Source organism: Hoplias malabaricus, chromosome 3 (genome assembly GCF_029633855.1).
Source record: "Hoplias malabaricus isolate fHopMal1 chromosome 3, fHopMal1.hap1, whole genome shotgun sequence".
NCBI classification, from domain to species: Eukaryota; Metazoa; Chordata; class Actinopteri; order Characiformes; family Erythrinidae; genus Hoplias; species Hoplias malabaricus.
This window is the reverse complement of record NC_089802.1, coordinates 3,969,211-3,995,645: the sequence shown is the minus strand read 5'-3', so window position 1 is coordinate 3,995,645 and position 26,435 is coordinate 3,969,211. Positions and strand designations below refer to the sequence as shown.

Sequence of the window (26,435 nt, the reverse complement as noted above, 5' to 3'; positions counted from 1 at the left end):
TAATTAAAGTGCTGAGTAATGTCCAGGGGCTTCTGGGTGAAATTATTCTCAGAGACCAACACAGACGCGCTTCACTGGAGAGAGACGGGAGGGAGATTAGAACGGTTCAACCACCAGGGAGGGTACTTAGCCAAGAGCCCACCCTTTCCCTGGAAACCCACCCACTCAGAAACACTCACAGCTGCAGCGTTTTTCCTACACTGCAGCAATCAGGAATTCACCTATTCACGTTTATCCACATTTATGTGGAGATTTCCCATAATACCACTGTTCCCATGACACCCCCCCCAGGAATCCCCCCAAACCCACTCACTGCCTTTGGTATAACGAAATCACAAAATTAGCGGCACAGTTTACAAACAACAGTGTTAAAGAAATATAAACGAGGAACTGTTCTGCCGAGCTGTGTTAGTCAGCTCACACACACCGTTCCACATTACAATAATACAGTCGCTTCTTACTCACACACACCGCTCCACCTTAAAAGATACAGTCGCTTCTTACTCACACACACCGCTCCACCTTAAAAGATACAGTCGCTTCTTACTCACACACACCGCTCCACCTTAAAAGATACAGTCGCTTCTTACTCACACACACCGCTCCACGTTAAAAGATACAGTCGCTTCTTACTCACACACACCACTCCACCTTAAAAGATACAGTCGCTTCTTACTCACACACACCACTCCACCTTAAAAGATACAGTCGCTTCTTACTCACACATACCGCTCCACATTAAAAGATACAGTCGCTTCTTACTCACACACACCACTCCACCTTAAAAGATACAGTCGCTTCTTACTCACACACACCGCTCCACCTTAAAAGATACAGTCGCTTCTTACTCACACACACCACTCCACCTTAAAAGATACAGTCGCTTCTTACTCACACACACCGCTCCACCTTAAAAGAGGCAGAGCTTCTGAATGTAAACAAACCAGAGAACAGGGTTCTCCACAATCGTAGCTGTTCCCTTTAAGGGCAGTTTTGAATTCTGTGATAGATTGCAGGGTGTGGAGGAAGTGTGTTCCAGAGCTTGGGTGCAGAGGAGAGGGCCCTGGTGCGCACTGTGCTGCGGTGGATGGCTGGTAGTGCCAAAGCCCTGCAGATGAAGACGTAGGAGAGGGAGTACAGATCTGGAGGAGTTCTGTGAGATACAGGGGAGAGATTACGAGGAGCTGAGGCTCAGGGGACTGGTGTAGCTGAATCTGAGAGGATGTGACAAGTATGAAAACTGTAATGGTCTGTGTTGCCAAATTCAACCATCAAAACTCTTCATCTATCACATTACCACCTTAAACTACAGGAATATAATATGGCTGCTGGACCATCCACCCTGTAAACCTCTCTCAGACCCTCAATGTGGAAGTGTGACCACGGTGCCACGGCCAGAACTTTCACAACCTCCCTTATCTGGACGAAGCTGTAATTACCTAATGACGAACACGGCCACTCCTATCACTGGCTGTTACCACAAGCCCTCCCTCACATGTTCCCTCTTCTACTCCTTCCGGTTTCCGGCATTCCCGAAATAGCCAGAACTATCAGATCCCCCTCTGAAACACGATGTGAACCCGCAGTGACGGGGGGTGGGAGATAAGGCAGTGCTGAGACTCTGGAGACCAGCCCCATGCCACATTTCTACTCTCCAAAAGGCCCTGGACACCGCACAGAATGGGGCTAAGGGTTCTAGGACAGTCCTTGCCCTTGGAAACTTAATGTCCTCTGGAAGAGCAGCTCAGGGACAGAGCGACATCCAGAGCTACTCAGGGCCATCAGGACACTCACTTCTGGCCAAAAGATTAAGACCGGACATTCACTCGACATGTGAAGATCTGGAGTATGTTCTTAATGTATACAACTCACAGTGGGGCACCTTACTGAATATAAAACACAAGGAATGTGCCTCTGCTATTGTTATTAAATCACAGTCACACACACACACACACACACACACACACACACACACACGCTTATGGTCCTGTAGTCATACATTCATTCATTATCTGTAACCCTTATCCAGTTCACGGTCACGGTGGGTCCAGAGCCTACCTGGAATCATTGGGCGCAAGGCGGGAATACACCCTGGAGGGGGCGCCAGTCCTTCACAGGGAAACACACACACTCACACATTCACTCACACATACCTACAGACACTTTTGAGTCACTAATCCACCTACAAACGTGTGTTTTTGTACTGTGGGAGGAAACCCACGCAGACACAGGGAGAACACACCACACTCCTCACAGACAGTCACCCGGAGGAAACCCACGCAGACACAGGGAGAACACACCACACTCCTCACAGACAGTCACCCGGAGGACACCCACGCAGACACAGGGAGAACACACCACACTCCTCACAGACAGTCACCCGGAGGAAACCCACGCAGACACAGGGAGAACACTGTGTGACTGCGACACTACCTGCTGCGCCACCGTGCTGCCCTTGTAGTCATACAAGTTACAGTTATTACTCAATCACCTGAACACAATTATTACAGATGTTTTATTTACAATTAGTGCAGATATTACACGGCTGTTTACTTTCACAATCATAGGCTTATGCTACAAACATCTAATGTGAACCCGAGGGAGCGTTTATTTCCTCTGTTTCCTCGGCGGTGCTCACTTTGGGCCGTAAACGACGCTATGTAAATTAAATTGAACCGAACTGAATTGGACCAAACGACTTCTGACTGGTGCTGAGTATTTAGTGCTTACTCTCCTTGAGCAGGATCAGTGCTTTTCAGCTGGGAGTTACTACTGATGGCCAGGACACAAGGGGTTAAACAGTCACTGCGTCAGTAATCATCAGTTAGAAATATCCAGTGCAGATCATCTTTAAAAACACAAAGACCTGTCAGTTCAGATATAATTCTGATGTGGTTGTGCATCACTATGGTGTTGTATGGTGTTCCTGCCCAAGCTGGGAAATGAACCCCAGCCTACACCAAGCAACCACACCGTCACCTACCAACTCAGGCCTGTGCACAGAGCGCCGAGCACACGCTGGAGGACACGCAGAACTCATATTGACATAGTTTATGATCCACCCCCCACCACCTCCACCAACAAAGACATAGTTTATGATTAACTACCCGCACCCCCCCCCACTCACTCACACACACACACACACCCCAGGGGAAACACAGGCCTGTGTTTGGACGGACTCTCTCTGCTCTCTCACTCAGCGGCACAGAAGTGTCAGGATGAAATATGTGTTACTCTCAACATTTCCCATTCAAACAAATCAGGAACAGAGAGAGAGAGAGAGAGAGAGAGAGAGAGAGAGAGAGAGAGAGAGAGAGAGAGAGAGACAGAGAGAGAGACATGATGCTACAGATGATTTTCTAAATCCCAAATTAAACCACTGTGTTTGGCTTTAGAGGAAGTAGGCCATAGATCTGTCTGGAATGAAAACACACACACACACAGTTTGTTTAGTGACTGAGCAAAACCTACAAAGAGGTTTAGCGCTGTTTCACTGAGTGTTTACAAAAGTTTCAGACGTCTCTGAGAACATCAGACACCAGGAAATTCACCTGCTGGAGAAACAGGAGAGACAAAGGAGACAGGAGGGACATAGGAGACAAGAGAGAGACATAGGGAACAGGAGAGACAAAGGAGACAGGAGAGATACAGGAGACAGGGCCCCTAAACAGCCGTGCAAGACTCTGGTGTCTCCACTGTCCCCATCAGATCCACAGCGTCTGTCTCTGAGAGAGAGGAGGACATCCAGCTCCACTCCCACTTACTCCAGATCTGACCACACACACACACACACACACACAGCAGTGCCCCTCCTTCCACTGGGGAACAGCTGTGGGTCTGAAAGGATGTGGAGTTGGAGAGAAGACTGGGTTCGTTAGGATCCAGGTGAAGCAGGACGAGTTAAACCAACGTCTGCGACTGAACTGTGAAGCTGTGTCTGTCTGAGGGTCTGACGGCGAGGGTCCGGACGACAGCGGAGACTAACCCTGATAAAACAGCTGTTGTTTTGTGGTCGATATTTTGTCCTAGAAATAACTGTGATGAATGATATTATTGTTATTTGAATTTGAAAATATTACAACACTAACGTAACGATGATGTAATCCTTTAATAACGCAGTTCCACCTTTAACCAAGGATTAGTTTTCCCTGTGGGACGCAAGGGTTAAGTAAACATTCATTCATTCATTCATTATCTGTAAGCCCTTATCCAATTCAGGGTCGCGGTGGGTCCAGAGCCTACCTGGAATCATTGGGTGCAAGGCGGGAATACACCCTGGAGGGGGCGCCAGTCCTTCACAGGGCAACACACACACACACACCTACGGACACTTTTGAGTCGCCAATCCACCTACCAACGTGTGTTTTTGGACTGTGGGAGGATACCGGAGCACCCGGAGGAAACCCACGCGGACACGGGGAGAACACACCAACTCCTCACAGAAAATCACCCGGAGGAAACCCACGCGGACACGGGGAGAACACACCAACTCCTCACAGAAAATCACCTGGAGGAAACCCACGCGGACACGGGGAGAACACACCAACTCCTCACAGACAGTCACCCGGAGGAAACCCATGCGGACACGGGGAGAACACACCACACTCCTCACAGACAGTCACCCGGAGGAAACCCACGCGGACACAGGGAGAACACACCACACTCCTCACAGACAGTCACCCGGAGGAAACCCACGCAGACACAGGGAGAACACACCACACTCCTCACAGACAGTCACCCGGAGCGGGAATCGAACCCACAACCTCCAGGTCCCTGGAGCTGTGTGACTGCGACACTACCTGCTGCGCCACCGTGCGCAGTATCAGTAAAACAAGCAGTGAAAACAACCCCAGGTCATTAACCCCGTCCGAACCGACACGTGGGGAATATCACGTCACGTCCCGGAGAAAAGGAATCTTTCACATTTTTTCTTGAGAGCAGAGGAACTGAAGGAAGCGTCGTTACCATTAAACAGGTTATAACATCAGTAATAACTGTGTGGAGGATTGGTAACGTCTTTGCCACCTTCTCGCCCGTTATCTGCTGTGAAGGACTAGGAGATAAAGTCATTGAGGGCTGTATGTTTTTGGTGGGAGGACTGATCTCAGAGCTGTTGTGACAGTCTAAAAACTCCAGTAGCTGTGCTGTGTCGGATCCACACTGTGCGTGAATCGAGTAGCCGCTCCCATCTCTGTTATATTCTCTGAGATTTCTGATCCGGTGCGAATCCACACAGTGTGAAGGACAGCTGCTGTGTTCAAATGATGCAGTAACTACACACACACACACTCGGAGATACAGGGTTTTAACGGAGAGTGATGATACACTAAATAAAATAAATCCTAACTAAAAAAAGCCACTGTTTTTTTTACTAATCACAGAGAACAGAGCAGAGCGAGTGGCTACAACACTGGAGACGTTTATTCTTCTGTGACCTCACACACAGTAAACACAGTGAACAACAATCACTGAGGACCCGTCCTTACACCGTACGATTACAATGTGATTATCGTGACAGACCTAGCGGAGACTGTGGTGAGGACAGGACAGGGACAGGGTTCTGTGGGTTCTCTGACTCTGAGTCAGCAGTTTATGAACCTGCCGCGGGCTCCTTTCACCTCAGACTTCACACGGAACACAATGTCAACCTTCCAGATTCCTCAGATAACATCCTGCTGCTCTGCGGAAGGGGAGACATCCGCCGTGAGACCGGCACTGTCCTGGAACCAGACCGACAGAGACGTCTACAGAGACTGGTCTCATCTTGTCTCACTCCACTCGTCTGGACCGTTCACCAAAGGCTACGCACTTTTAAAAGGGGACGTACTGTAAAGAAATTCCTCGTTCGATGCATTTACTCATTAAAGCGTAGATCTGGAGGCCGTTCTGATTCTGCTCCGCTTCTGGCGTCAAGTGCAGAGACTTTAGAATGGCCCCGCCCCCTCGTCTGACTCTGTCCAATCACAGCGCTGGACTCGTTTATGTGAGAGCGCAAAGACGAGGTTAAACGCAGCAAAACAGACACAACGAGCGCGGAGAAATAAGAGCACTGAGTAAAAACGGAGAAGAAAGAGAACAGAGTGAAAACGGCTAAAAACCAGAGCTTCTGCTCCTCGCTCCTCACTGCTGTGCGCTCGGGGTCGGGGTGAACAGCGAGCGGCTCATTATCATTTAAAGGGACAGGTGCTGAAAGCGGGCGTTCTGAACAGGGGCTGTTTACACAGGGGGAGAACACTGCTGTGGGGCTCCTGGGGTTTGGACCAAAGCAGGTCACAGACGTTTCATTAAGAAACAGAACTATGTTCCACTGTGGAGACGAGGGGGATGTATCTCTTTTAAAACATATATATGTCAATATTAGATTCTTCAGAACTCAGTCTGAGCTAAATTCCTCCAGATGACCCCCTGTTTTCTTCTTCCTGCTCTAATTCACTCACACAATGCTGTCACATGACCAGGAGCCTGAGATATTTGAGAAATGTGGAGAGGCCATTTGGGTTAAACATTCAGAACCACTGCAGAGACCAGAACCAGGAACATAACACGTTCCTAGCAACAGAACGCACGCAGGGTCTCAGTGGACAGAAATATGACAGTGACAGCAGAGACCGGGCAGTGTGTGTGTGTGTGTGTCACATCTAGGACTGAACGATCCAGGGAGAAGCTCTCATCCCTATGTTTCTAACCAATACAGCAATTAACATGAGTTCAGGAGTGTGTAGCGGGCTTTAAGTACAAGGCCAAGGAGTTCATTTATATGCATCTAAGAGAGCCACAGGGAGGGGGCGTTGTGGGAGCTCACTGACTTTTATTTTTGACAGAGTTTGGGTTAAAACAGAGAGGAATGAAGCTGAAAACAGAGAAAACACTCCTTCACTCGACACACTAAATGTGTGTGATTTGAGCCTCAGTTTCACTGGAGTATCATCTGCTGTGGTGTGTGTTAAACCACAAGTGTCTGTTAGCGCCAGCTGTGCTTCTAAACAGAGTAGAAACCGTCTTATTTCACTTATTTACAACTGTTCTGTTCCTCCAGCAGCAGCCTCTGAAATCTGCTCTCTCTCAGAAACTGTTTTTTATCGTCAACACGTGTCGGTGTGCGCTGTCAGGCCGTGCTGAGCTGAACTGCACAGCGCCGAAAACCCTTCATTAGACCCACACTCACAGATATGAGGCTCACGCAGCCCAACAGTGCACCCCCCCACACCCCACGGTAACTTGTAGTAAAGGGTCAGTAGATTCCAACCTTTTTATCTGTTTCTTTATCGAATAAAAACATTACACAAGCATTAAAATAAATGCAACGCTTATCCCATCACGTTCTGCACACAACACAGTGTCTGTTACAGTAGGTAAATGATCCCTGTTAAAACCTGTTGAGACGCTGCTGTTGAAAACGCAGGGGAGTTAACCCTGCAGCTCAGACATTTACACACTGCTCTGCTTCAGACCACGATATTGATATAAAAACAGAGCAGCTACATCCTTCACTCCTCAGAGCTGAGTCCTGACACTGTCCTGCACTTTCTGAAAAGTTTGTGTTAGTGTGTGTTGTGCTGGTGTAGAGTGGATCAGACACAGCAGAGAACACAGTTCCACTGTTCCACACACCAGAGGAACCCCGTCACTCCAGAGAACACAGTTCCACTGTTCCACACACCAGAGGAACCCCATCACTCCAGAGAACACAGTTCCACTGTTCCACACACCAGAGGAACCCCATCGCTCCAGAGAACACTGTTCCTTCAGCGTCTGTACCCACTGTGGATGTCCTCTGCTGTAAACGCTAAAATAAACTGTAGCTCCGCGTTTCGATTTCAAAGCGGCTTCTCAAATGAAAGTAAACATCGAGCGCAGAGTCACACTGTGAAACTGACCCAGAGACACACAGGCGACTTCACAGCAACTGTTTTCTACTCAATAAAGTGAAAGAACTTTAAAAAATAGTATAACACACTCACCATTAGGTTCACACTCCAGCAGCGTTCAGCGCTCTCTCTCTCTCTCACTCTCTCTCTCTCTCTCTCTCGGGGGGCGGAGTCTGCCCTCAATACTCCTCTCCGTGTCACGTGATCGATCCTCCCCCTCCCTCTTCGTCTCCCTCTGAAATCAGTTACTGCTGTGTCTGATTCACTCATGATGGTCCTGATCTGGAGTGATATATTTAAATGAAAAGTGTTCTGAGTGGCTGTCTCACTGAAGAAGGTGTCTGGACACTCATATGACCTCACTATTAGTGGGCGGGGCTTAACTGCTGTACAAATTGCTGAACAAAACAGCAATTAACCTTTACAAACAATGTGGGGTGAAGGGTCCGTTCAATGTGTGTGTGTGTGTGTGTGCGTCTGTGTGTGTTTGTGTGTGTGTGTGTGTGTGTGTGTGTGTGTGGTGAGGGGTGTTATAATGGAGGGGCTGGAATGACCAGTTCTCAAACCTGTTCTTTAGGAAAACAAGCTGCTGTCCATTGTGTGAGTAACTGAACTACTGGACACAACTGTGCACACAGTTCACCTTCCTCTGAGTGACTGGGGGAGTGTGTGAGTGATTGGGTGAGTGTGTGAGTGAATATGTGAGTGACTGGGTGAGTGTGTGAGTGACTGGGTGAGTGTGTGAGTGACTGGGTGAGTGTGGGAATGACTGGTAAGTGTGTGAGTGACTGGGTGAGTGTGGGAATGACATGATGAGTGTGTGAGTGACTGTGTGAGTGACTGGGTGAGCGTGTGAGTGACTGTAAGTGACTGGGTGAGTGACTGGGTGAGTGTGTGAATGACTGTGTGAGTGACTGGGTGAATGTGTGAGTGACTGGGTGAGTGTGGGAATGACTGGGTGAGTGTGTGAGTGACTGGGTTAGAGTGTGAGTGACTGGGTGAGTGTGTGAGTGACTGGGTGAGTGTGGGAATGACTGGGTGAGTGTGTGAGTGACTGTGTGAGTGACTGGGTGAGTGTGTGAGTGACTATGTGAGTGACTGGGTGAGTGTGTGAGTGACTGGGAGTGACTGGGTGAGTGTGTGAGTGACTGGAAGTGACTGGGTGAGTGTATGAGTGACTGAGTGAGTGAATATGTGAGTGACTGGGTAAGAGTGTGAGTGACTGAGTGAGTGTGTGAGTGACTGGGTGAGTGTGGGAATGACTGGTAAGTGTGTGAGTGACTGGGTGAGTGTGGGAATGACTTGGTGAGTGTGTGAGTGACTGGGTGAGTGTGTGAGTGACTGGGTGAGTGTGGGAATGACTGGGTGAGTGTGTGAGTGACTGGGTGAGTGTGTGAATGAATGTGTGAGTGACTGGGTGAATGTGTGAGTGACTGGGTGAGTGTGGGAATGACTGGGTGAGTGTGTGAGTGACTGGGTTAGAATGTGAGTGACTGGGTGAGTGTGTGAATGACTGTGTGAGTGTGTCAGGGACTGGGTGAGTGTGTGAGTAACTGGGTGGGTGACTGGGTGAGTGTGTGAGTGACTGGGTGAGGGTGTGTGAGTGATTGGGGGAGTGTGTGAGTGATTGGGTGAGTGTGTGAGTGACTGGATGAGGGTGTGAGTGACTGGGTTAGAGTTTGAGTGACTGGGTGAGTGTGTGAGTAACTGGGTGAGTGTTGGAATGACTGGGTGAGTGTGTGAGTGACTGGGTGAGTGTGGGAGTGACTGGGTGAGTGTGGGAGTGACTAAATGAGTGTGTGAGTGACTGGGTGAGTGTAAATGACTGTGTGAGTGTGTGAGGGACTGGTTGAGTGACTGGGTGAGTGTGTGAGTGACTGGGTGAGTGGGTGAGGGACTGGGTGAGTGTGTGAGTGACTGGGTGAGTGTGTGATTGATTGGGTGAGTGTGTGAGGGACTGGTTGAGTGACTGGGTGATTGTGTGAGGGATTGGTTGAATGACAGGGTGAGTGTGTGAGGGACTGGTTGAGTGACTTGGTGAATGTGTGAGTGACTGGGTGAGTGTGTGAGGGACTGTTTGAGTGACTGTGTGAGTGTGTGAGTGACTGTGTGAGTGTATGATTGACTAGGTGAGTATGTGAAGGATTGGTTGAGTGACTGGGTTAGTGTGTGAGGGACTGGTTGAGTGACTAGGTGAGTGTGTGAGGGACTGGTTGAGTGACTGGGTGAGTGTGTGAGGGATTGGTTGAATGACAGGGTGAGTGTGTGAGTGACTAGGTGAGTGTGTGAGGGACTGGTTGAGTGACTGGGTGAATGTGTGAGTGACTGGGTGAGTGTGTGGTGCTCTGAACAGAGTGTGTTTCTACCTTGTGTTCAATAATTCTGGGTTGACTCCACATCCATTGCATCCCTGATCAGGATGAAGCACTTACAGGAAATGAATGAATGAATGAATGAATGAATGGCATAGTGAAGCGTATCTGCTGTGATGGGGAATATAACTCAAGATTAAAGCACTGCATGTTGACTTTAATAAAGGAAGCTGTTTACAGAGAATGGACTGTGTTTATATCGACACCAGCTCAGGGCTGTTCCCACTTCTGTTTACTGTTGTTATGAATTATTAACGCAGGAAGCACTTCGCAGAACTCGAGCGCTGAGCTGAAACGCCGGTTCCTATTGTTTAGGATCTCCACTGCAAGGATGAGCTGATACTTCCCCACACACGTCAGGAATGAGAGCCTGTTGTGAGCTCCTTGCTCTCCGGACCGACTGGTTTTTCAGGATCTGAGCTGCTCAGAGTTAAGTCCACCGTCGATAAAGAGATGCCTGGCGTTCCTGATGAAATCCCCACTGTAATGAGCCACGACTGTGTTCCGGCTCACAGTGCTTCCAGGACAAACGCTAGGCCACAGTGATCTCTGATCTAAGGAAGCCCTGGAGGGAAGATGTGTTCCTGAGACTAAGCTCAACAACACCTACCTGTATGACACACAGAAAACAAATAAAAAGTTTCTGGCATCACATTTACAATTTTAGCCTTCAAAAAAAAACACTAAGAAAAGTTTCATTGTCCTCAGAATGTTTTTTCTACTACAGAGTGTAATATAAAGACCATAAAATGTCTAACACTTCTACCAATTAACCAGCAGGGTGCAGCAGACTTTTTTTTTGTCTTACCCTTCCAGGCTTCAGGATTTCTGTAAGTGCTATGAATTAACATGCTGTACCAGCTCTGACCACTAGAGAGCAGTCCAACTAAACAGATTGTCTCTGCAGAAACTCCAGTAAGTTGGCAGTCATACAGCGACAGGTGAGTAAAAATGATCAGCTGTTAATACTTTTTAATTATAAATCATGATTAGAATAGCAGGACTGGCATCCCCTCCAGGGTGTATTCCCGCCTTGCGCCCAATGATTCCAGGTAGACTCTGGACCCCCCACGACCCTAAAAATTGGATAAGCGGTTACAGATAATGGATGGATGGATTAGAATAGCAGTCTCTTCCATGGCCACCTGCTGGTCAGAACTGGTCTTACACACTAATTGTTAACCATTTCATTTTTTTTGTTACCCTTCTGGTCCTGACTTTTTGTTGTTGTCATTGTTCCCATTGTGTTAGGGTTGGTCTGTGATCTCGAGAGTGGACCCTACACCATTTTATACAAGGGACTTAAAGGTGATGTTTACAATTTTAATTTAATTCACTTTTTGTAAAATTCAGAGAATGTTTCCTCACCATTTGCTGCTCTCCGCTCAGTTTGAGCTGAAAAAAGCTCTGGTGTTTATATACAACACTGGCTCTGTAAATGGGAAATTAACTAAGTGCCTTGGTTTTAACTGTTTCAGGCGTCTCTCTCTGCATCACATTGTTTAACTTAAGGTGGAACTAATTCTAAATTCAGGAGAGCGCTAACTGCATGAAAGTAAACACACCACTCCACATTAAAAGATACAGTCGCTTCTTACTCACACACACCGCTCCACATTAAAAGATACAGTTGCTTCTTACTCACACACACCGCTCCACCTTAAAAGACACAGTCGCTTCTTACTCACACACACCGCTCCACCTTAAAAGACACAGCCGCTTCTTACTCACACACACCGCTCCACCTTAAAAGATACAGTCGCTTCTTACTCACACACACCGCTCCACCTTAAAAGATACAGTCGCTTCTTACTCACACACACCGCTCCACCTTAAAAGACACAGTCGCTTCTTACTCACACACACCGCTCCACCTTAAAAGACACAGTCGCTTCTTACTAACACACACCGCTCCACCTTAAAAGATACAGTCGCTTCTTACACACACACACACCGCTCCACCTTAAAAGATACAGTTGCTTCTTACTCACACACACCGCTCCACCTTAAAAGATACAGAGCTTCTGTATGAACACAAACAGGGGGGGACAGTGGAGCTGAGAGAGGGGACAGTGAGGGGACAGTGGAGCTGAGAGAGGGGACAGTGAGGGGACAGTGGAGCTGAGAGAGGGGACAGTGGAGCTGAGAGAGGGGACAGTGAGGGGACAGTGGAGCTGGAAGGGGCTGGGGAGAGAGTGAGAGAGATGGAGGAATGCAGGGATGTGGGTGTTGCTCATGCTGCGCTCCTTTGTTTATTCTTCACAATCCCTGCTTTCAGTTTCTGAGGCCGGAGACACATTGCTACACACTACACACAATAGCAGCACAGTGTCCCTCCGTGTCCCTCAGTGGTGGACATGAGGAATTCAGCACACAGTGGGCAGGAGAGGACAGGCTGACACTGATAGTGACCTGATTAGAACCTCCTTGAGCCACTGTTCTGCACGAGTCTGGACTTCTGTTTCCAGCTGTTGGTGCTGATCTAGCACACCTGCAGGAAACTGCTCTGACTCTTGTAAGAATCCTTCCCTCATTAAACCCACCCAGGAGAACGGTTCCTCGGTTCTCAGTGCAGTCAGCTAAGTGTGCTGAGGGTTCCCGTGGAAGCGCTGATAGAACGGTTACGCTCTGCTCAGAACCTGCAGTGCACCAGAGGTGTAGAGTTAAATCACTTCTAGATGTTTTTGTTGCTGAATGCCATCAGTTCCTCACAGCAATGTTCCACTTTATCTAACGCAGGATTCTGCCAGTGTCTGCACTCGTTTATTCAAGTTCTTCCTGAAATGGAAAGATCTGAGTGGGATGACATGGAATAGCCACAAGATTAAAACCACTGCTCAATGCTTTGTTACAAGGAGTGTCTAGTGTCTACAGACCTTTGGCCATGCAGCATCAGCTCAGTTGAACACTCCCCTGCCCCGGACCCCACTCAGATGTGTCTCCTGGGCTCTGTTTAGACAGCGCTGCCGCTGGAGCACAGCATTTTCCGTCTGATTGCAGGGAATTCTGGGACTCCAAATTGCCTCCAGATTTTCTCCTATGCTTCAGAGCGAAGGATGAGGAAAGAATGAAAGCAGCGTGTGATCAAGAGGACGACTGAAGTCTCAGAGTCTGGGAACAGGAGCGTGGACTCATCTTTACTGCACACTGCCCATGTCATTCACACCACATCATAAACACTGTGGGGGATGTCCACAGATAGAGCACAGTGCAAAGACAGAGCAAAGAGATTCATTCATTCATTCATTGTCTGTAACCCTTATCCAGTTCAGGGCGGGGGTGGGTCCGGAGCCTACCTGGAATCAATGGGCGCAAGGCAGGAATACACCCTGGAGGGGGCGTCCTTCACAGGGCGACACACACTCACACATTCACTCACACACTCACACCTACGGACACTTTTGAGTCGCCAATCCACCAACCAATGTGTGTTTTTGGAGCGTGGGAGGAAACCCACGCAGACACAGGGAGAATACACCACACTCCTCACAGACAGTCACCCGGAGGAAACCCACGCAGACACAGGGAGAACACACCACACTCTGCACAGACAGTCACCCGGAGGAAACCCACGCAGACACAGGGAGAACACACCACACTCTGCACAGACAGTCACCCGGAGGAAACCCACGCAGACACAGGGAGAACACACCACACTCCTCACAGACAGTCACCCGGAGGAAACCCACGCAGACACAGGGAGAACACACCACACTCCTCACAGACAGTCACCCGGAGGAAACCCACGCAGACACAGGGAGAGAACACACCACACTCCTCACAGACAGTCTCCCGGAGCGGGACTCAAACCCACAACCTCCAGGACCCTGGAGCTGTGACAGAGACACTATCTGCTGCACCACTGTAGAAAAAGGTGCAATAAATGTGAATAAAAATAAAGTAAAATGTAAAATAAAATGGATTGAAAACACAGTCACACAAACACAACCACAACCACAGCACAACTACATCACATTATACAACAATAACCTCTACACAACCCCATATAAGGAGCTGTGGGTGAGGCAGCATGACTTAATAAATAGTTCATAGGAGCGAATGAGTGACTGGGTGAGGATGAAGTACTTACAGAATGAATGGGAGAATGAATGTATGAACTATAGTGGATAATCTGAATATAACAAAAACTCTGAACTAATGAAAGTCAGAGGGACTTTTATTTTGGGAAGGAGCTTATACTGGATGAGGGCTGCTGACACTGTGCTGAAAGTAATCTGGATTTAAGTTTTATTTCTGTTCTGATGTAATACGTTTCCACTGAATAAAATGTACCCAAAACCGACAGAAATAAAAAGAAGGAATGATTATATCGCCATCTGTCGCACAGCAACGAAAGTGCAGTTTATTTATTTATTTAATTAATTAATTAATTAATTTTATTTAAAAGTCCCTCTTTATTCCCGGTCTCTTTCTAATCCGCTCCAGTTTTAAATGATTTGTTGCTTGTTTTATATTTACGCAGGATTCAAAATAAAATAAAGCTTAGACGATGAATTAATCCATTAATTAACTTCGTAAAATGGAGATATGTTTTAAATAAAAGTGTAGTGTTTTAAATCAACAGTAAATCAAGCAAATGTATCAATCGATCAGTCAGTTAGTCAATCACCTCGTCAATCAATAATATGTTCAATAATAAGTAACGGGTTACAGGATATTATCTTTAAACCACAACAATAATAATAGTCAAATAAATGAAAAAATAATGAATACATCATTTTTATGGATTCTTTTACACAGTCATCACATGATTCTTACATTTAATGTGACGTCGCCCGTTTCGTCACAACTGTACAGAGAGAGAGAGAGAGAGAGAGAGAGAGAGAGAGAGAGAGAGAGAGAGAATACGAGCGAAGGAATACAAACGGAAAGACTTAAAAGAGAGAATAAAGGTGAAAAGGGTAAATAAAATCAAAGAGACAGACCGAGAGGGTAAAAAACGAGAGAGAGAGAGAAATCAAAGGGATGGATGAAGAAGAAGCGGAGCAAAACAACACAGTGTGTGGATTCTACAACGAGGACCTCACACACAAGGTGAGGATACACACACACACACACACACACACACACACACACTCCTCTACACGTACAGAGAGTACACTGTAAAAGGAAATGTGATGGATTGGTGTATTATATTTAGATGAAGTGATGATGAATACAGCTGCTCTGTGAATGAATGAATTAATGATCTGCAGAGTGGGTCTCCCACTAGGAGCGGCCATTTTCATATCAGGGCTAGTGGTGTCCACTGTGTCTGAGGGAGAGGGGCGGCTATAGCAATCACCTAGCAACATAATAGCCACCGTATATCAACTCCATGGCAACCATATAGCAACAGCATAGCAATCAGCTACTTATACAAGCATTCATATAAAACTAAAATGAGTTTAAAATTTTACACACCTCTGGTGTGTGGAACAGTGGAACAGTGTTCTCTGGAGTGATGGAGTTCCTCTGGTGTGTGGAACAGTGGAACTGTGTTCTCTGGAGTGATGGGGTTCCTCTGGGGTGTGGAACAGTGGAACTGTGTTCTCTGGAGTGATGGGGTTCCTCTGGTGTGTGGAACAGTGGAACTGTGTTCTCTGGAGTGATGGGGTTCCTCTGGTGTGTGGAACAGTGGAACTGTGTTCTCTGGAGTGATGGAGTTCCTCTGGTGTGTGGAACAGTGGAACTGTGTTCTCTGGAGTGATGGAGTTCCTCTGGTGTGTGGAACAGTGGAACTGTGTTCTCTGGAGTGATGGAGTTTCTCTGGTGTGTGGAACAGTGGAACTGTGTTCTCTGGAGTGATGGAGTTTCTCTGGTGTGTGGAACAGTGGAACTGTGTTCTCTGGAGTGATGGGGTTCCTCTGGTGTGTGGAACAGTGGAACTGTGTTCTCTGGAGCGATGGGGTTCCTCTGGTGTGTGGAACAGTGGAACTGTGTTCTCTGGAGTGATGGAGTTCCTCTGGTGTGTGGAACAGTGGAACTGTGTTCTCTGGAGTGATGGGGTTCCTTTGGTGTGTGGAACAGTGGAACTGTGTTCTCTGGAGTGATGGAGTTTCTCTGGTGTGTGGAACAGTGGAACTGTGGCGTTTCTCTGCCGTGAGCAGAGAGAGAGAAAGCCTAGCACCGGACCCAGACACTTTGTTTTTTTACCCATTTACAGACACTGGGGCTTCGTAAACACATTAGAGCGGTTTCCAGAGCAAACCGACTGCAGAGCAGCACATGGAGAGGACACACTCAGAGCTTTATACAGGGTTTTTCAAATTGTGAATGTCACCTTTTAAGTGCAGCTGTGTACCCATAATTCCTGTATAGATACGGCTCCTATCTTTCTCTCTCTCTCTGTGTGGACGTGTCTCTGTGTGTGTACGAGGCTCGCGTGACGTCAGCAGAGTGATGTTGTCCTGCCCTGGTTCTGTGGTGAAGGGTCTGTGGTATTGTGTATGATGTGTGTCTCCATTAGTGCCTGGGGGGGGGGGATCAGCTGTGGTCAGTAAGAGTGAGGGTTATATAACTCAACACACACTAAAATAACCAGCACTCACTCCGTCCTCACAGCGCTACGTCAGGAGGAATCACGCTGCAGGAAAACACCACCCGTCCCTGGCACTGGCCCTGTATCCATCATAATTCATTCATTCATCTATTTATCCATCCATCCACCCCTTTGTTCCATCCTCTGTCTAAACAGAACCCTCCAAAACCCATCCATCCATCCATCACCCCATACTTCCTTCTGTTATTAAGTCACTATCATGTGTCCATCCTGCTGTAGCAGGGGGTGTGGTTGTGTTGTAGAAAGAGTCGGGGCTCCTCTATGGCTCCTTTATGGCTCCTCTGGGGCTCCTCTCTGTGATTTCTGATGTTTCTGTATCAGCACACAACAGAGGAACTGTATCAGTTCCTCTGGTGTGTGGAACTGTGTTCTCTGGAGCAATGGGGTTCCTCTGGTGTGTGGAACAGTGGAACTGTGTTCTCTGGAGCTATGGGGTTCCTCTGGTGTGTGGAACAGTGGAACTGTGTTCTCTGGAGTGATGGAGTTCCTCTGGTGTGTGGAACAGTGGAACTGTGTTCTCTGGAGCGATGGGGTTCCTCTGGTGTGTGGAACAGTGGAACTGTGTTCTCTGGAGCGATGGGGTTCCTCTGGTGTGTGGAACAGTGGAACTGTGTTCTCTGGAGCGATGGGGTTCCTCTGGTGTGTGGAACAGTGGAACTGTGTTCTCTGGAGCGATGGGGTTCCTCTGGTGTGTGGAACAGTGGAACTGTGTTCTCTGGAGTGATGGAGTTCCTCTGGTGTGTGGAACAGTGGAACTGTGTTCTCTGGAGTGATGGGGTTCCTTTGGTGTGTGGAACAGTGGAACTGTGTTCTCTGGAGTGATGGAGTTCCTCTGGTGTGTGGAACAGTGGAACTGTGTTCTCTGAAGTGAAGGAGTTCCTCTGGTGTGTGGAACTGTGTTCTCTGGAGTGATGGAGTTCCTCTGGTGTGTGGAACTGTGGAACTGTGTTCTCTGGAGTGATGGAGTTCCTCTGGTGTGTGGAACTGTGTTCTCTGGAGCAATGGGGTTCCTCTGGTGTGTGGAACAGTGGAACTGTGTTCTCTGGAGCTATGGGGTTCCTCTGGTGTGTGGAACAGTGGAACTGTGTTCTCTGGAGTGATGGAGTTCCTCTGGTGTGTGGAACAGTGGAACTGTGTTCTCTGGAGCGATGGGGTTCCTCTGGTGTGTGGAACAGTGGAACTGTGTTCTCTGGAGCGATGGGGTTCCTCTGGTGTGTGGAACAGTGGAACTGTGTTCTCTGGAGCGATGGGGTTCCTCTGGTGTGTGGAACAGTGGAACTGTGTTCTCTGGAGCGATGGGGTTCCTCTGGTGTGTGGAACAGTGGAACTGTGTTCTCTGGAGCGATGGGGTTCCTCTGGTGTGTGGAACAGTGGAACTGTGTTCTCTGGAGCGATGGGGTTCCTCTGGTGTGTGGAACAGTGGAACTGTGTTCTCTGGAGTGATGGAGTTCCTCTGGTGTGTGGAACAGTGGAACTGTGTTCTCTGGAGTGATGGGGTTCCTTTGGTGTGTGGAACAGTGGAACTGTGTTCTCTGGAGTGATGGAGTTCCTCTGGTGTGTGGAACAGTGGAACTGTGTTCTCTGAAGTGAAGGAGTTCCTCTGGTGTGTGGAACTGTGTTCTCTGGAGTGATGGAGTTCCTCTGGTGTGTGGAACTGTGGAACTGTGTTCTCTGGAGTGATGGAGTTCCTCTGGTGTGTGGAACAGTGGAACTGTGTTCTCTGGAGTGATGGAGTTCCTCTGGTGTGTGGAACTGTGGAACTGTGTTCTCTGGAGTGATGGAGTTCCTCTGGTGTGTGGAACAGTGGGACTGTGTTCTCTGGAGTGATGGGGTTCCTCTGGTGTGTGGAACAGTGGAACTGTGTTCTCTGGAGTGATGGAGTTCCTCTGGTGTGTGGAACAGTGGAACTGTGTTCTCTGGAGTGATGGAGTTCCTCTGGTGTGTGGAACAGTGGAACTGTGTTCTCTGGAGTGATGGAGTTCCTCTGGTGTGTGGAACAACACCACAGAGAAATAAAAATAACACAAACACATATAAACAGTGCATATCTGACATGTCCTGGTGGGAACGGCGTTCCCGTGTTCCCGAACAAGGCTCCTGGAGCAGGGTGTGTTTGTGAGTGACGAATTCCAGAGCATCTGTGACTCTTCCACCTGATTACTTCCTGTCGGAGGAGGAGGGGGAGGACCAGCTTGCCTGAGGCCTTCTGTTGTCATAGCGACCGCATCCTCCCCCTCCGGCTGTTGCCATGGTGTGAGAGTGGATGCGAGGTGAAGGATGGGAGGAATAAGATACTAATGAAAAAGATCCAGAGTTATCCGCCAGTGCTGGAAGGTTGGGGGGGGGGGCACTGGTCTACACACTTAACAATGACGGTTCTCCAAGGGTTCTTTAGTAAAGAAAATGGTTCTATATAGAACTCGGAATAAATGAAAAACCCTTTTCATCATTAAAGGGTATTTGTATCGTGAAGGTGTTCTTCACATTGAGTTTTTCTGATGGGAAGGTGGTCAGAATTGTCTCAGAAATCGATCGCCGCAAAGTAACCCACAGGGGTCAGTATTTCCTCCTTTAAACTCTATGATCCCCAGTGTATTGAACGAGCAGAAAACAGCACGAGGAGCAGCTGAGGTCTCTGGAGTTAGCTGTAAATGTACAGTTCCACCTTAAATGGTGAAGCAATTACACTCTGGTGCCTGAGGCTACTGCAGCATTTAAGGTGGAGCTGGAAGTGTGAACAGAACTCTGCAGAATGAGAATCTGAGCTGAGCTCCATGTCACAGAAGAGTGAGGAGAGGGGGGTGATCTCTGATTGTGGAACTCTTCTGAAGGAGAACGAGGCCCTAAATGTAACTAAAGTCCAGCAGCTCCTCTGATATCACTGCAGACTGGTGCAGAGCTGCTACAGAGCGGTGCTAGTCGCCTGGGAATGAAGCGCTGCTCTGTTTTATTTGTGTTCTGATGAAGTATCAGGGTGTTGAAGGGTCGTCCCGCGTCGTAGGGGGAGATTTAACCACTGCGCCCTGTGACTCAGCTCCAAGGGGCGAGAGTCCTAGGTCTCCTCCGTTAAACTTAAATGAAGATGTATTCATCATTAAAGCATTAGCAGAAGCATCTGACAGCAGCGCAGTGATGATGACGTTGATTTCTGAACACTTCCAGAAGCTGCTCTGTGCTGCGGAGGCAGAGCTGTGACTGTCTCAGGGATAAACGGCTTCCAATGGTTATTACACATCAACAGAGATTCTCTCTCTCTCTCTCTCGCCCCTCTCAGACCATCCTGGTGGGAGACAGTGGAGTGGGGAAGACGTCTCTGCTCGTTCAGTTTGATCAGGGGAAATTCATCCCCGGCTCCTTCTCTGCCACTGTGGGCATCGGCTTCACGGTAACACACACACACCACAGACTCTCTCTCTCTCACAAACACACTCTGTGTGTGTCTCTCTCTCTCTCTCTCTCTGTGTGTCTCTGTCTCTCTCTCACACACACTCTCTCTCACACACACTGTCTCTCTCTCACTTACTCTCTCACACACACTCTGTCTCTCTCTCACACTCTCTCTCTCTCTCTTACTCTCTCTCACACACACACTCTCTCTCTCTTACTCTCTCTCACACACACACACTCTCTCTTACTCTCTCTCACACACTGTCTCTCTCTCTGTTACTCTCTCTCTCTCTCTCTCTCTCTTACTCTCTCTCACACACACTCTCTCTCTCTTACTCTCACACACTCTCTCTCTCTGTTACTCTCTCACACACACACTCTCTCTCTCTCTCTCTTACACACTGTCTCTCTCACACACACACACTGTCTCTCTGTCTCTGTCTCTCTCTCTCTTACTCTCACACACTGTCTCTCTCTCACACACACACTGTCTCTCTCTCTCTCACACACACACTGTCTCTCTCTCTCACACACACACACTGTCTCTCTCTCTCACACACACACACACTGTCTCTCTCTCTCACACACACACACTGTCTCTCTCTCACACACACACACACTGTCTCTCTCTCTCTCACACACACACACACTGTCTCTCTCTCTCTCTGTCTCTCTCTCGCTCTCTCTCACAAACACACACACACACCGTCTCTCTGTCTCTCTGTCTCTCTCTCTCACTCTCACACACTGTCTCTCTCTGAGTGAGGAACAGGGGGACATCTGTGGTTCAGTGTGAAACTTCATTAAAGCAACAGTAAGTAATATTTAGTATTTTTGTTCCTGGATTCCCCTACAGGGCATTTCACTTTTACAGCAGGGGGAGGTTTACTACCCTCCTCCAAAAGTTACATAGTGCAGTTTCTGCAGTGCTGAGCCCAGAGTAGCAGCGACAGAGGCTCTGTTCTCCCTGTTACAGCTCAGTGGAGCAACACAGTGAGTCTGAAGCTGTAATTTTAAAGGAAAAATTTTACTTAGTGTTGCTTTAATCCTGTAGCGGAGCGGTGATCGTCCTGTGTCCAGTCGTCCCTGACGGCCTCATGCGTTTAACTCATTTAACTAATTTCCTTTCCTTGTTTTTTCCCAGAATAAAGTCGTCACTGTTGGGGATGTGAAGGTTAAGCTGCAGGTGAGTGCACAGGGCCTTGGGGGGGGGGGGGGTGGGTTAATAATATCAGCACAAATCAAGCATACACTGATCAGCCACAAGATTAGAACCACTGCCAGGAGACGAGATGATGATCTGTTACAGAGAAATCTCCAGGACCCAGGTCTGTGGGGAGTTCCCGGTGTGCAGCCGTCAGACCCGACCCACACAGGGTCCGACAGGGGGCGCTGTAACTGGATCATCAGTGATACTCGCGTCACCTGGCAGTGGTTTTAATCTTGTGGCTGATCAGCGGCGCCTTGTCTCAGGAGACCATGCTGTTTCCTTCTCTCTGTTTCAGATTTGGGACACGGCCGGACAGGAGCGCTTCCGCAGCGTCACTCACGCGTACTACAGAGACGCCCACGGTCAGAGCACTCATCCTCATCCTCATCTACCTCATTATACTCCTCCTCCTCATGACCCTCATCCTCCTCTTTATCCTCTCTTCCTCCTCCTGCTCCTCCTCTCCTTAGTCCTAGCTGTGTGTCCTCCTCCAGCTGTTATCCGTCTCTTGGGACTGTCAAAGTGTTAAGGTGTGTTTTCTTCCCCCCCCCCCCCCCCACAGCGCTCCTGTTACTCTATGACATCACCAGCAAGACGTCATTCGACAACATCAGGGTAATGTCCACTTCCTCCTCTGGACCGATGTCCACTGACACTAACGCTGTGTGCTTACAGCAGAGAGATACAGTTTTCACTTCACACCTGTGGCATCACATCAGTATCAAAGGTAGAGGGCGCTAAAACACCATGAGGAAAATATAAACCGTGTAAATATCCCTCTATCACAGAGAGAGGAACCTCCCAGTGGGCGGGGCTTATACAGTCTGAGGTGGGCTGAGAGAAACAACCCTGACCCCGCCCCTAAACTGTCAAACCCCTCCCACACTCGATGCCATAGGAGAACCACCGTTGGTTCCGTAAAGAACCGTGTTTACTACTAAGTTTAAATGGGTAAAGAACCTTAAGATCAAGCGATGGATTTTTAAAGCTTTAAAAAGATTCCTCACATTCACACACCTCTTAAACAAACCTTTTGTAGCTCCTTTATTTTTAAGAGTGTGTTCCAAGCAATCCTCTCGAGGTCAGAAAGAGCTCGGCGCTGGAGGGAAACTTTAAAATCGCGAGGGAAATCACATTCAAGAATGAAATAAAGACGGTGTGAGAGCGAGATTATGATCAGAGCACACAGTCCCTCTCTCTGTGCTCGTTTACGCTCACAAGAGGGATATTCATACATTCATTCATTGTCTGTAACCCTTATCCAGTTCAGGGTCGCGATGGATCCGGAGCCTACCCGGAATCACTGGGCGCAATGTGGGAACACACCCTGTAGGGGGCGCCAGTCCTTCACAGGGCGACACTTAGAGAGATAATTAGTGAATAGACTACAGTAATAGTCACATATTCATAAGAGGTTGTAGGAAAGACATGGTCAGGTTGTGCTTTGACTCTCTCTGATTGGCTACGTCTTATTTTTGAAGGCGTGGCTTACTGAGATCCACGAGTATGCACAGAGTGATGCGGTCATCATGCTGCTTGGTAACAAGGTAAAACTGCTTTACTGTCACTGCCTAGTGTTACACACAGAGCCGTGCAATAGTCAGAGACCACCTTTTGTGAAGCCAGATCCCTGTGACAGTATTTCTACTGTCAGAAGGACAGCTCAGGACTGTGGGTCTGAAAGGATGTGGAGCTGGAGGGAGGACACACTGAGAAAAGGAAATAGACAAGACTCCAGAGTCCAGACGTCCAGATTTTGAGTCGAAACAGAATAAACGAAGGGTGGTCTGTGACTTGCAACGGTAAATATGTCCTCGACACATTCCCTCACACTGGGTTTGCTGTGTGTTTCTCTCTGAAGGCGGATATGAGCGGTGGGAGAGTGATTAAACACGAGGACGGAGAGAGACTGGCCAGGGTGGGTTAGTTTACACTGTGGAAAATGATGCACAAACAAATTCCTTCATCATACACCTTCTAAACTGGTTTATGACCCTAGTATTTATAGAAACCTAGTTTTCTTTCTTGTTTCAAGGTATTTTATTCGCATAGAAATAGTTTGTTCCTTAAACAGATCTTTAAATTTTACCTGACACTCTTCAAAATAAAGATCTGCCGCTAAAATAAGAAATTTCTCTCTGGAGTAAATCATTTATACAATCACAGACTGTAGTCCACGTGTTGTTCTGCACACAGCAGTGCTGCTGGTGTTTTTAAACCCTGTGTCCACTCTGTGAGACACTCCTCCCTCGTTGGTCCACCTTGTAGATGTAGAGTCAGAGACAGTAGCTCATCTGTCGCTGCACAGTGTGTGTCGCTCGTCCTCTAGTCCTTCATCAGTGACACAGGACGCTGTCGGCTGGATGTTTTTGGTCGGTGGACTGTTCTCAGTCCAGACACTGAGGGGTTTAAAAACTCCAGCAGCACTGCTGTGTCTGATCCACTCTACACCAGCACAACACACACTAACACTCCCACGGATCCCTGCCACTGTATTGAGACGCTTTAACAAAATATTATGATCCAGCATCACATCCAAGCAGAATGTCATTAGTGAATCTAAGAAGGGCTGATTCTGTGCTGTGATGGGCCCTGAAACCTGACTGAAACTTGTCCAGAATATTGTTCTCCGATAAATGTAAAGACGGCTGATTGTAGACCACCTTCTCCAAGACCTTTGATAAAAATGGCAATTTTGAAAGAGGTCTATAACTAGAGAAGGAGGTTGGATCTAAATCTGATTTTTTAATGAAAAGCTGAACAATTGAGTGTTTAAAACAAGATGGAACTAGTCCACTTTAAAGGCTACAACTTATAATGGAACAGACCCTAGAGCCAATAGTGTCCCAGACACAGAGCCACAGATGGACTACAGTGTGTTAGTGTAGCACTACAGAGTGGACAGTGGACAGTGGACAGTGAGTGTAGAATATTACAGGGTGAGGCAGTGTTTATAGCTGTTTTTGAATAGTTTTGAATGTTTTGATAATGTTTACAGGAGTACGGCGTCATCTTCATGGAGACCAGCGCCAAGACCGGCGTCAATGTGGATCTGGCGTTCATGACGGTGGCAAAGTGAGTCCTCGCTCCGTTCATACTTTATTTTCGGGGGTGTTTTCCTCTGGGACTGTTTCACACAAACACCTTCACTGTGAAATTGGAGCTGTGTAGTCGCCATGACAACAGTCAGGACTGAATTTAGTGCCATAGCGCTTACAGGAAGATATATGTTTAGTTGATTATCTTACTCTGACACCCGATAAATAATCTCTGTGGGTCTGAAAGGATGTGGAGCTGGAGTAACACCACATCTGCTATCCAGCTGTTCTCAAGAAGGTGCAGCTTGGCCTGAGGGAGACTAGGACATAAATAGATTATCCCTGTTTCCAATCGTCCTATGTTCTCAGAGCCCTATTTTCCTAGGGCCCTATATTTTAAGAGTCCTGTGTTCTCAGGAGCCTATGAGCCCATGGTCCAATTATCCGAGGGCCCTATGTTCCCAGTTTCCAATGTTCCCAGGGTCCTAAGTTCCCATGGATCTGTTTTCAAGAAGCTATCTTCCCAGGGTCCTATATTCCCTGTGTCATATTCCCAGGAAAGGTTGTAAGCCTCACATCTCCAGTGAGATCTCCATCTCCAGAAGAAACAAATCCCAGTCCCTAAACACGATTGACTTAAAAGAAAAACTATACACTTAATTTCCCGCAGACCTTTCCTTTAATGGCCTTTAAAACCTGAGCAAGAACTTAATCACCAACCAGACCCTTGTGTATAATTCTCCCGTTTTCCCCGAGCAGGGAGCTGATTGGTCGCTCTGTGGAGCCGCCCACTGACCCCAAGTTCCAGCTCCAGGACCTGCGGGAGGAGGTCACTCGAGAGACGAGCTGCTGTGGTTTCACGTAGGAGACGGAGAGGTGAACGGAGGAGGGGAAGGAGAGACTGCAGGGTTTAAAGAGACGGAGAGGGAACAGATCACGTATTGACTTGTTGTAATGAGTGATGTACAGCGGTCCGGTCTGGCAGAGCCACGCTGCTGTGATTTCTCTGCTCTAACCGAGGGTGGAAACATCTTTTGAAATAAAAGTGTTAAGAGTTGATTTCGTGATTTTACTGCTTTAGGCAAAGCTCCTGCATCTATCAGTTGATCAGGTGGTCAGTTGAGGACTTTGCTTTAAGGCTCAGTCCCTCTTTTTTGCTACAGTCCAGTATAGTGACCACATCAAAGACCACCATCACTTAGAAATAAGACCCCAGATATACATACTTCACCCCCCAGCAGGAGGGCGCAGTCAGAGCAGAGTGGGGTGTGTTAAAGCAGAGAAATCACCAACTTGTGCAGCTCTAACCAGAGCTGGTCCAACCTGCTTTTATGATGTCATTAAGTTTACTCCAATCAGAAACGTCCTTACAGCACAGATGAGGAAGACGTGCAGTCTGACCATTCTGTGGGGGTGCTAGGGCTTTAAGATTATTCTATTTAGGATATTTATTTACCCCGCAATGCAGGTGTCGGAGCTGGGAATGATGTCACAGTTAAACATAATATATTTAAAAGATCTGACCCATGTACAGCACTGGGCAAAAGCCCTAGGCACCTAAGATTTTTCTTAAACCCACGCAGACACAGTGAGAACACACCACACTCCTCACAGACAGTCATCCGGAGGAAACCCACGCAGACACAGGGAGAACACACCACACTCCTCACAGACAGTCACCCGGAGGAAACCCACACAGACACAGGGAGAACACACCACACTCCTCACAGACAGTCACCCAGAGGAAACCCACACAGACACAGGGAGAACACACCACACTCCTCACAGACAGTCACCCAGAGGAAACCCACACAGACACAGGGAGAACACACCACGCTCCTCACAGACAGTCATCCGGAGGAAACCCACACAGACACAGGGAGAACACAACACACTCCTCACAGTCAACCGGAGGAAACCCACACAGACACAAGGAGAACACACCACACTCCTCACAGACAGTCACCCGGAGGAAACCCACACAGACACAGGGAGAAC

General features: G+C 48.0%; 2 protein-coding genes across 4 annotated transcripts in view; one reads left to right on the top strand and one right to left on the bottom strand.

The window, feature by feature from the left end:
• Window positions 1–8,075, bottom strand: part of lzts2b (leucine zipper, putative tumor suppressor 2b) — a 32,657-nt gene extending 24,582 nt beyond the window's left edge. For both annotated transcript variants that reach the window (XM_066663810.1, XM_066663811.1), the window contains exon 1: window positions 7,962–8,075. The gene's annotated coding sequence lies outside the window, so the exon portion shown is untranslated. The remainder of the gene's footprint in view (window positions 1–7,961) is intronic.
• A 6,996-nt stretch (window positions 8,076–15,071) lies between these two features.
• Window positions 15,072–26,038, top strand: LOC136692181 (ras-related protein Rab-37). 2 transcript variants are annotated; one of them, XM_066665360.1, is made up of 9 exons: window positions 15,072–15,295; window positions 20,077–20,187; window positions 21,334–21,375; window positions 21,695–21,761; window positions 21,962–22,014; window positions 22,881–22,946; window positions 23,261–23,317; window positions 24,398–24,474; window positions 25,197–26,038. In XM_066665360.1, the coding sequence occupies exons 1-9, from the start codon at window positions 15,227–15,229 to the stop codon at window positions 25,300–25,302; spliced, it is 648 nt and encodes a 215-aa protein (XP_066521457.1). In that variant the 5' UTR covers window positions 15,072–15,226; the 3' UTR covers window positions 25,303–26,038. The 2 variants fall into 2 exon arrangements, with proteins under 2 accessions (XP_066521457.1, XP_066521458.1); XM_066665361.1 differs by lacking the exon at window positions 23,261–23,317.
• Window positions 26,039–26,435: the final 397 nt, after the last annotated feature.